Source organism: Leptonotus elevatus, chromosome 17 (genome assembly GCF_054856555.1).
Source record: "Leptonotus elevatus isolate MCC_2025b chromosome 17, RoL_Lele_1.0, whole genome shotgun sequence".
Lineage (NCBI taxonomy): Eukaryota > Metazoa > Chordata > Actinopteri > Syngnathiformes > Syngnathidae > Leptonotus > Leptonotus elevatus.
This window is the reverse complement of record NC_141255.1, coordinates 10,403,960-10,414,938: the sequence shown is the minus strand read 5'-3', so window position 1 is coordinate 10,414,938 and position 10,979 is coordinate 10,403,960. Positions and strand designations below refer to the sequence as shown.

At 47.4% G+C, this 10,979-nt stretch overlaps 2 protein-coding genes and 1 long non-coding RNA gene across 6 annotated transcripts; 2 read left to right on the top strand and 1 right to left on the bottom strand.

Moving 5' to 3' along the window:
* Nucleotides 1-288: 288 nt before the first annotated feature.
* kiaa0930 lies at nt 289-3,516 on the top strand. Of its 2 annotated transcripts, none has more exons than XM_086060021.1 (10): nt 289-543; nt 1,016-1,164; nt 1,246-1,350; nt 1,441-1,518; nt 1,585-1,686; nt 1,791-1,931; nt 1,997-2,179; nt 2,278-2,437; nt 2,496-2,648; nt 2,731-3,516. In XM_086060021.1, the coding sequence occupies exons 1-10, from the start codon at nt 417-419 to the stop codon at nt 2,769-2,771; spliced, it is 1,239 nt and encodes a 412-aa protein (XP_085916147.1). In that variant the 5' UTR covers nt 289-416; the 3' UTR covers nt 2,772-3,516. The 2 variants fall into 2 exon arrangements, with proteins under 2 accessions (XP_085916147.1, XP_085916148.1); XM_086060022.1 differs by lacking the exon at nt 289-543 and adding an exon at nt 731-894.
* Nucleotides 3,517-6,788, bottom strand: nup50 (nucleoporin 50). Of its 2 annotated transcripts, none has more exons than XM_086060024.1 (8): nt 6,591-6,788; nt 6,052-6,125; nt 5,896-5,979; nt 5,657-5,837; nt 4,849-5,271; nt 4,215-4,299; nt 4,021-4,139; nt 3,517-3,951 (listed from the first exon to the last, which is right to left on the bottom strand). In XM_086060024.1, the coding sequence occupies exons 2-8, from the start codon at nt 6,118-6,120 to the stop codon at nt 3,749-3,751; spliced, it is 1,164 nt and encodes a 387-aa protein (XP_085916150.1). In that variant the 5' UTR covers nt 6,121-6,125; nt 6,591-6,788; the 3' UTR covers nt 3,517-3,748. The 2 variants fall into 2 exon arrangements, with proteins under 2 accessions (XP_085916150.1, XP_085916149.1); XM_086060023.1 differs by having other exon boundaries at nt 4,837-5,271; nt 6,591-6,785.
* Nucleotides 6,088-9,493, top strand: LOC147159761 (uncharacterized). Of its 2 annotated transcripts, none has more exons than XR_015090563.1 (3): nt 6,088-6,260; nt 8,463-8,571; nt 8,937-9,493. It is a non-coding gene; the product is annotated as an uncharacterized LOC147159761 (long non-coding RNA). The 2 variants fall into 2 exon arrangements; XR_015090562.1 differs by lacking the exon at nt 6,088-6,260 and adding an exon at nt 6,358-7,181.
* Nucleotides 9,494-10,979: the final 1,486 nt, after the last annotated feature.

The window sequence follows — 10,979 nt, the reverse complement described above, 5'->3', positions numbered from 1 at the left end:
TTGAAATACAGGGAAAATACAAAATAAGGGTTGAATTGTTTTTGGGTAAACGCATGATTGGGGACGCGCCTGTCAGCTGGTTGAAGTGAACCTGTCCCCGGAAGTTACGTACATCACGTGACTGAGCAACACATCAAAGGTACTCCCCCAAAAATAGATGATGTTCAACTTTAATTTCGTTCACTATTTACTTTTTGTTGTTGTTGAAAGAACAATGAAATCACCAACATTTGTAGTTTGTCCCCGTCACAAGGGCTAACTCATTCGTGTCACTTTAAGAGGCTCCTGTTACCGGAAGTCAGAGGGGCGGTTCCGGCCGAGCAACACAACGGAACACCTCCGCGGGACTAAGTCGAACCCGAGTCGAACCCGAACCCGAACCGTCCTGTCATGGTGCGTCGGCGCACAAGTAGGACATGGCGTCGCTAGCGGGCTCGAGTGACATCAACTCCGCCGAACTGGACGCGTCCCTGCGCCAGATGCTCAAGGCCATCGCAGACGAGCGGAACCGACTCAACGTCCGCCAGGAGATCAGCGGCCTGGGTCAGACTCGCGCTTTATTACGTCGCTGGATTACGTCACGTTAACGAGTTTTGCATGACGGAAGGGAGTGACTTGAGCTCTTAAAAATTAGCGTAACGGTGTCCGGCGGTCACGTGACCGAGCAACAAGTCGAAACTCCATGACGTCACCACGCAGGAGGACGCCCCAAATTGTGTGACGTCATCCGTAGCTCCCTAGCCTAGCATGTGCATGTGTGGGGAAGGACGTGTGAGATTGTCTTTTGTGAGGTTGTGTGGGTTTGAAAGGGTGCGTGTGCAAGTGGCCCTGATCAGTGTATTAATGAATGCCCAGTGTGTGTGTGTGAATAAGAATTGCGGTACTTCTCAGAATGTATGTTTTTTTTTTACCTAGACACTATACATCCCGTGTGTGGTTGCTTGGCAACTGCCTCCTTTGACTCTATCTTCCTAACAGAAGCTAATCAACCCTGTGTGTGTGTGTGTCTACATAGGTTGCGTGAAGGATGACCGCATCGTGTTCTGGACGTGGATGTTCTCCACGTACTTCATGGAGAAGTGCGCCCCACGGCAGGACGACATGCTGTTCTACGTGCGTAGGAAGTTGGCGTACGTGGACACGGATGACAGCGATGGCAAGAAGGTGAGCGCCTTTCCCATGATTTTGTCAGATGACGATTGTGATGATGTCATCATTCATGTTTGTGTTTTGCGGGGGTCACAGGTGGAGGTGGAAGTTTACAGGCGAGACTCCAAGAAGCTTCCGGGCCTTGGAGACCCCGACATTGAATGGGAGGAGAGCGTCTACCTCAACCTCGTCCTGCAGAAGGTCGCACACACACACACACACACACGCACACACATGTACATTAAGCAGACACGTGCCGGGCACGTGGTGACGTGCGCATGTGTCTTTCAGCTTGACTACGTGGTGACGTGCGCCGTGTGCACACGCTCGGATGCCGGTGACATCCATGTGCACAAGAAGAAATGTCAGGTGAGGCTTTAGCCTTTGTGTTAGCATTAGCATTAGCACGCTCATTCCATTTCTTGTGGCGCACAGGAAGTGTTTGCGTCTCCCAGCAAGCACGCCATGGACAGCAAAGGGGAGGAGTCAAAGATCAGCTACCCAAACATTTTCTTCATGATTGACAACTTTGATGAGGTAACCGCACTCACTGGCGACCAGTCCACGCCACGGTCATGTTGGCTGGCAATGGCTGGCGACCAATCCAGGGTTAATCAGTGAGCTGTGCAATTGCGGCGCAGGTGTTTCAAGACATGAGCGTGGGCGAGGGCGAGATGGTATGCGTGGAGCTGGTGGCCAGCGACAAGTCCAACACCTTCCAGGGCGTCATCTTCCAGGGTTCCATTCGCTACGAGGCGCTCAGGAAGGTCTACGACAACCGGGTGAGACCGCCGGCGCGGCACGCTAACTTCGCGGGGAGCTAACACGGCAGCCGCTCGGGGCGCAGGTGAGCGTGGCGGCCAAGATGGCGCAGCGGATGTCCTTCGGCTTCTACAAGTTCAACAACATGGAGTTCGTGCGCATGAAGGGGCCGCAGGGCAAAGGTCATGCCGAGATGGCCGTCAGCCGGGTGCCGGACGGAGCCGACGCGCAGCGCGGCCAGGACGACGGCACGCCTACGCGTGACAGGGTGAGCCCACGGACACTTCCTTGTGGCATTTCCTGGATTTCCCACCTGCAGCCTGATTGCAACTTCCTGTGTGTTTTATTGTGATTTCCTGCATGCAGGTGACATCGTTCAGCACGCCGCCGACCCCTGAGAGGAACCGGCCGTCGTTCTTCTCGCCGTCGCTGCGGCGCAAGGTGCCGCGCCACAAGATGGCCGAGATGAAGAAATCACACTCGGCCAATGACAGCGAGGAATTCTTCCGGGAGGAAGATGATGAAGGTAAGGGCGAAAGTTCAAAGGTGAACAAATCTGCCTGGCTAACGCGCGCGTGTTTCAGAGCTCCACAGCGCCACCAACCTGCGCTCACGGTCGCTGTCGGGGACGGGTCGCTCACTGGTGGGATCGTGGCTCAAGCTGAACCACGCCGACGACTTCCTGCTTTTCTCCCACCTCACCTACGTCACGCTGCCGCTGCACCGCATCACCGCAGGTATGCCTTCATCGTCTTACCGTAGCGTTTGAGGAGTCGGGGACGAGTGAATAATGCGGGGGATTTTTTGTGTGTGTGTCAGACATCTTGGAGGTGCGTCAGAAGCCCATCTTGATGACGTAACGCCGGCAGCGGCGCGGGTGCCTCGCTAGCAAGTGCCTCCCTGCATCAGGCCGCCGAGAGCGCAGTGGCGCCCCCCCGGGGGGCCACGCCCGAGCTCCACGCCCGGACCGGACCGATGTCAACAACCAGCTGTCCAACAAGTGCCTCCTCTTCTTCCTGTACCTCCTTCACGCTCATCTCCACCATCACACCTCAGCAAAAACTTGACAGGAAGTGATGTCACTTGACTTGCGATGTGACAGGAAATGGTCTGCCTGACAGGCAGGAAGTGATATCACTGATTGGAAGTAGTAAACATTCTCAAGTGATTGTAATTCGTGATGTCACTTTTTACGAGGAAGTGGCGTTGCTTTCAACGGTGACGTGACTTGCCAGGAAGTGACATCATAGGAATTTTAATCATTGATTCCACTCTTGCCAGCAAGTACTGTGACTTGGTAAAAGTGATGTCACTCGACAGGCTGTAAATGCGCCGCATCCGAGTTGCCGCTGCCTTTCCAACATGGCACACTGATGCTAAAAAAGGAAGGAGACGCTCGCCGTAAGAGACACGTTGCCCTTTGGACTTTTCAATGACTTGAGTTGTAAGACGAACATGTGTTGAGCCATCACATGACTCATGCAGTCACATGAGCGGTGCTTTTGATGTTTTGCTACACATTGGCATCCTTCACATCTGCCACGCGGCACCACCAACAATTTCTTAACGCCAACGTTGTTGACAGAATAAACCAGATAGACAAGCTTCTCGTTTCCATTTATTCCCAACAGGTGTGCCAAGGACACTTGGAAAGAAAACAACAACAACAAAAAGTCCGTCTGTCTGTCAGAGTCTGTGATGGCGAGAGAGAGGAAAACAAAAGTCCCTCCTTGTGGTTCAGCTCAGCAGGAAAATTAAAAAAAATAATAAAAGCTGGAGGGAATGTCTCAGCTCAACATCTGCTGGAACCGATTGTGTGTGCGTGTGTGTGTGGCCTTTAGCCCTTCTTCTCTTCCTCCAGAGTGTTATGCAACTGGTCAGCGTCTTCCGTCGTCTTGACACGGATGAGGAGGCTGACGGGGGTGCCCGGATTCTTGTCGTCGACGGGCGGATTGGGCACGCACACCACCATCACGTAGTTCTTGCCCTCTCGCGAGCAGCGCAGGTCGGCGTACAGCAGGATGTTGAGGAGGATGTGTCCTGCGGGATACGGGACCACAAGTGTTACGGCGCACATCACCGCTAGTGTTACCATTCGACCGCCCTTACCCAGGTTGGTGTCGGCCCGGATGATCATCTGCGTTTTCTTGTCCGCTGTGTGTTTGAGGTGCAACGTGCCGACGCCTTTCTCCTTAAACTCGCCGTCCTTCTTGTAGAACAGCTTGCACCTGCCAAATGTAGACCAATCGGCGTTAGCGTAGCATCACAAAAAACGGTAGGCGTTGCCAACCGTCCATGCGTACTTTTGGGAGTAGAAGGCGCCATCCTCTTTGATCTCTTTGACCTCGGGTTTGGGCGGCTCGTACGTGTCGTCGCCCGCGTTCTCCTCTAAGCAAATGACAAATGACGTATCAGCACAAATACTTGACAAAACAGAACCTTTTCATTCGCCTAATTTGGCGAAGTGTTCTCAGGCATATAAAAGGTATTGCTTCGGTGCAACAACTATGCTGATGTGAGTTGAGGAGCTTTATGTCAATTGCGATTTTCAAGCTTGCAATTCAGGAATTTAAATGCTTTGTCAATTCATTAAAAAAGTAGTTTTATGCCCATGTGAAGATTAGTCATCAGTTTTTTTTTAAATTGCATAAAAAAAACAATGCATGGTGTACAAAAAGTAAAAAAAAAAAAAAACATGAGTTATGTACAAATGTGGACAAAAATTAAAGCCTTAAAAATCAGTTTGATTCCAACTTAAAATTGAATTGGGGGCAATAATATTGCGGTGCGTCTAAGAATCAATATTTTTAGCAGTCAAGGAACTATGTGGAAGTAAGTTGTGGAGAGTCACGCCATGCTTTGCTGGCATCTTGTGGCATTTATTGACAATTATTAACGTTGGAGTTTGTTCCTACTCGCCGTTACCTGTTGGTGTACCTGAAGGCGCGCTGCTGTCTGTCTTGGCAAAGGGTTGCGCGGCGCCTCCGAACAAGGAAAAAGCGGGCGCGGTGGTCTTCAGGACGGAGCTGTCCACCTTCTGGCCGAAGTTGAACGTGACGGCGGGCGAGTCGTCAGTCTTGAAAGAAAAGGCGTCAGAGGAGGAGGAAGCGGGAGGCGCCGCCTTTTTGTCTTCGGTGGCTGCGGCGGTGGTAGCGCCGTACTGCCGCTCGATCGTAGCAAGGTGGCGCTCGTAGTCGCGAAAGATGGGCTGCAGGTCGCACAGTGGATTGTCGTCCACATGTTTGCTAATCCAGTCACGGACGGAACAGTTGAGAGCCGTCAGCTGCCGGCTGTACTCCTTGCCGCCGCTCACCAGCTTGCCGCCGCCAGCAGAGGAGGCGGAACCGTTAAACGCCAGCCCTGAGCAAAGAAAGATCCAAAAAGGTTCGCGGGTGTCAAACGTCACATGACCGTCAAATTCAAACCCAGAGATGTCACTCTCGGCAGGAAGTGTCACAGGTGATAGCTATGTTAGGCAATGTGAACTGTACAGGAAATGACGTCACAGGAGAACTTTGTCACTTAACAGAAAGCGATGTCACAGTTCACTTCCAAATTTTGCTTGAAAACTGCCATCTGCATTTGAATTGAGATGTTACAATTTTCCATGTTTAGTTTTTCTTGCTTTTACTACACTTAAAGGTTTTTTAAGATGTTGATTTTTAAAATGTCAGTTGTTTGGAAACACAATATTTGATGGTAACAAAATTGAGTTCTAAATGATGTGATATCACTGATGACTCACCAGGTGTGGTTACAGTCTTAGACGGTGACGGCGTGTTTGGTGCAACACTGCCGCCGCTGCTCCCATTAGTCAGCACACTCAAGCCGAAGCCACCATTGCCGAAGGTGGAGAAGGGCGACGGTGTGGAGGAAGCGCTCAACGAGAAACCCTTGAACCCTTTGAAGGCCCCACCAGCCTCACCCTTAAACACATCAATATGTTCATGATGATGATGGAGAGGATGATGTCATCCAATTTACCTCAGCAGCAACAGTTCGCCTTTTGGCTCTCTTGATAGATCGGTTTTTCATCACGTCTTCCGTGGCCACGGAGAAGGTTCCGGCCTAGGAAGACAAACATTCATGAGACCCGATCGCACATTGATGCTGATGCAAAGTGGGGAAATGTGACGTCACCTCCTCGCCCTCCTCCTGCTGGTCCCAGTTTCGGTCCGTCAGCTCATTGTCTGCGATCCGCTTCGCCATCGCACCTGTACCACACAAATTCCGCTCGTGAGTAGACTTTTGAGTGGGCAGTGCGCATGCGCAGCAACAACCCGGTCACGGCCCCATCGTGGACTTGCACCTTCACACGCAGACGCGCTGCCTGCTTCTCCTCAATGAATGTAAGCAAACACATTCATACATTTGTTTTTGCAAAATACGCCCATATTCGTATTGATACAAAAAACAAGAGAAACAAGTCAAATGTGCCGTAAGTCACGTGATAGTGATACGCAGCCGGGCGCGCGCGTGTGTGTGTGTGTGTATAGCACTAGTGACATGTAAGGTCAACTTGAGTCCGTGAAAAGTCGATTTTCGAGGGCCTTGTCGTGTCAACATGACCGCGACAATCAGCCAAAAGGGGCTACCGTCCTGTTGAATCAAGCCCGATCGGGAGCTAACGTTAGCATCGGACGGCTAACTCGTTCCCCGTCGGAGGGATTTCCTTGTACCTTGCGTGTCGGCACAAGTCCGAAGTGTGCGTGTGAAGGAAGAAGGCGTCCGGGTGAGATTTCACAGGCCAAGTGGCATCACAAGAAGCACGGCAGCGATTTCAACGAGCTTCTCTCAAGCCGCCATTTCACGGAGCAACACATCCGCACGAGTTTGCCGCCTGGGCGGATTTGTGCTCATGCGCACTCCTCTGGCATTCTGGGATATGGAGTTTCTCCGCCCGTTTTACTGCTGAAGCACTTTAGAAAGAACAATAATTCGCTGGTATGTTGTTGTGGTGTTAATTCATGATAAATTACATCATAACAAAATAAAGTTTGCAGAGGAATCAGCCACCGGCCAGATACCTCTCGAATTAGCCAAGGAGCCCTGTTTATGTGCAATTCTTTTTAGTGTCCAGCTGGTGGCGACACCTATCAGATGTCATGGAACTAGACCGGAAGTGCAGCTTTATGTGTTTAAATGTGTTTGTATTGTTTTAGAACTTTGTTTAAAGCCCTTAAAAAATGCCATACATGCTATGTGGTTGTTGTTGTTTTGGACTCAAAAGTAGCAAAGGCAGCAACTTGACAAAACAGACCTGTGGGAAGGTAAGAATAGTTTTACACCTCCCACAAACAATGCACATTTCAACTCATCAAAACACTTAACTGTATTAAGAAACTTCAAAGTATTCCTTGGCGCCTATTTTCACCTTGTTCCTCACACAGTTCTCAAAATAAGAGTCCAAGTGTGCTTGCTTGAACTTAAAGCTGTTTATTTGAACAGAACTGGACAGTGTCATGTGCAGGCGCCATATTGTCACCCAGCTTGACATAACGTCATTGACTAATTCCAAAATGTACCATATGGAAGGGATATTTTCCACAGAATCCTCACTATATTTGTATTTGCTGATAATGTGAGATTATCCTAATAGGCAAGTAGTGACATATAAAAAAATAAAAAGGTGCCAATTATTAAAGGAAGAAGATTTGTCTTTTTTTTCTTGTCATGTACAAAAAAAGAAACTGCACTTCACCCATCGCAACAAACACAGATTGTTAGTGGCCCCCATTGGAGCAAAGGGCTGCTTAAGCAGTTGGGGTATCGGTGTCTTGCTCAAGGACACTGCATCCAGGTGTCCAGGGATGGTCTTGAACCAGGGTTCCTAAGGTGTTGTGTGACAATCTTAACTACACTCACCCCATTAAATTAAACTAACATACTTGTTTCTTTCTTCATGGCTTAGTGTGTATTTGGCAGTCTTAGTTGGAGTTTAATATAAAACTGTCAACTGATTTAGAAAAAAAAAAGAGAATTATTTAAAAACTGAAATGCTCAACCAAACCTGAATTTGTCTACCTTAAATATTGCTAACTTATAATGCTAAATGTCGTTGGCATAGTTGTTATTGCTCCATGTGTGTAAAAGTAGCAGTTGTTTGAAAGTGTCTAATTACCATTAATTATCCGTTAATTGCTGTTTTTTGTTTTCAGGACAAACTTGGAGTAAGTTGAAGAGAGTCATGTAGAACTTTGCTACAATCGGGTGGCATCGATAATTGATTGTGACCCTTGCTCTGTGTTTGAAAATTTTGTATTGTTAAGTTTAGTTGAGGGCCTTCTCTCCCTCTTCTTCCTGCTTCTTCGTTAAGCTGCATGTCTTCATGTGGAGCTTGGTGCTGCCCAGCATGTTTTGTGGCACAACAAGGTACTACAGTCAAGTTCTGAAAGTCTCAATTTGCACAAAAAAAAAGATGGCTGAAAAATCTTCCATATGGAGGGTGCTGAGTGCTTGAGCAAAAGCAAAATGTTTGGACTGGCTGGCATGTGGAGGTCATTGTGATGCTGCCGGCTGACGATTGCTTAGCCTTGCCTCTCCATTCCCAGTCACGCCACCAAGATGGCTGGCCTCCGAGCTGCCAGGAAACCAATCGGGATGCGGCTCAAATCAAGGGAGACTCTGGACTGGAAGGACCCGTGGGATGTGAGATTCCGGGTATGATTGCGCCTCTTCTTGGGCTTTCAAATGACTTGTCAACAAGTCTGCGGGCAGGAACTGTGGACACAAGAGGAGCTTTGCCTCTTAAAATGTGCCATCCCTGTCTGTTTTTTTTCTTCCTCTGAAAGTTGTTTTTATTTCATTCTTCCCTGTCACGTGCTTCCCATCTTTCACCTTTCTTTCACCTTTTCACTTGAGCGAGCTGCCATCTTGTGTGTGCGTGCCAGACTCATGTTTATCTTTGTGTGCGTGTGTGCGTCAAATAATAATAGTAATGCATCAGATTTGACATATTTGTGTTTTTGTGTCTGAATTAGACGGTGTGTCAGGCTCCACATGTTCATCTCTTGCCTTGTTTTCAGGGTTGCTCGTTTCACTGGTCTGGGAAGCCGTCGGCACGTTACTGTTGTTGTTGGCAACTGGCCAAAACGTGAGCACAAGAAGATGAAAGGCAAACATGAACTTCCGGGCGCAAGAAGTGGCATCAAGACGAGACATGACGATGTCCGCCAGCTTCACGGAAAGCTTCTGAGGCGACCGGCAGGCAGCTTGCAGACTTTCACCACTCAGCCATGAAATGCAAAGCAGCATCCTGGGCCGGATGGGGGAGGGGTGCGTGTGCAGGCCAGGCCAGGGATGGGATGATGGAAGGAAGAAAGGGAGGAAGGAGGGAGAGATGGAAGGATAGACTTTTTGTCCCCACTTCACAAAGGCCCTCATACAACAAGTTTAACATCAACCATGATGATGTATATGAACATCATCATGTTGTCTCTGTCCGTGGTACTACTTTCCTTTCCCTGCTCCTTGGCCCATCACAGTTTAGAAAAGAACCAGAATTGATTACTCTCATTTTGAATCACCATCCAAGAACAAAGTCAAAGCCGTCATGACAATAAAACATCCGCCCACCTCTCTGGTTGGTCTCTGCAACTGTCCTGTCACTTGCTTAACTCTAGATTGGGTCAGGCCTCGCACGTCCAATGGGTCCTCTGACCAATCACAGCCCGGCCTTTAGTCCAGGGGGTGGGCCTAAGTGGCGTTGTCGAGGGGGTCAGCCTCAAATGGGGGGAGGCACAATCTAACATTTGTGTGACATCACTCTAGAATGAACAACCATTCAACTTGCACTTGCAACGATACTATTATTTTTACCAGTCGCTATATATTTGGAACTACTTGTATTGGTAACAACTTGCACAAGACAATTTTCACTAGTAACCTAACTTTTACTACTACCTTCACCACTAACATTAAACTTGTGCTGCTATTTTCACTACTTGCAATACAACTATTTGCATGTTCTACTATATGATTTAACAAAACTAGTATCTTTATACTCTTTCTGTTTTCTCTACCAACAATACATCTATTTGCACTTCTAACTGCTGTATGTACTTTAACAATGCTAAATTAGCTAGCAGCTCACTCTTTCTATTTTCACTACGAGGGTTAGGGGGCTATTTACACTAGTAACTACTGTGTATACTTTTGACTACAAGTAACACTTAAACAAAGCTACTTTCCCTATTTATTTTCTGTACTTTTACTAGTAATGAGACTTTACCAAATCTGCTTTCACGTCTATACTTTTACTATTTCACGCTACAACCAGTAGGAACTATATACTTTTACAACTACTTTTACAACAAGACCCTAAAATTGCTTTCACCAGTAACAAAACTGTTTTCACCTGTAAATATATTTGACTACTACTGTACTTTCACAACTAACTACTTTTACAATTTTCACCCATAACTATAAACTTTTACTATCGCTGCTTTCACTTGTAATAATGTACTTTAAAAAGGGCTTTAGATTCATTTATTTGAAAGGGTACAGTGCAATTTCACAAAACGCATGCTAAAACGTGGTTTGAAAAAAAAAATCATTTTTTTTTATCTTTAGTCCCCTGGCAATAATATAAAATAAACATTAAAATACAGGGTATTAATACATCATGATGTACTCATTGATGAGTAACGGTATGTTTGTTTGTTTTGGGCAGCGATGACCAAGCGGTTCAAATCGTCACCTGCCACCTTGGGAACCCGAGTTCAAGACCATCCCTATACACACGGCTGTGGTGTCTCTGAGCAAGACATAGATAACCCAAACCACACCCTGGCCACTCCACTACTTGCTGTTAAAAGTGTGTGTTCGCTCAGGTCAAATGCAGAGGTCAAGGTCAAATTTTGTACGTGACAAAAAAAAAGATGATTTCATTTTCATTCAATAAATCGATGTCCAAATTAAAGTTTAAGATGAAAATGACAAGGAACACTATCCAAGTATTAGACTAGTAAAATAAACAAATGTTTTGTGTTTTACTGTGAAGTAAAGTTGTATTTGATTACTTTAATGTTCGTTTTGGGGGTGGAAAAATTAAGAAAATGAACAATGAT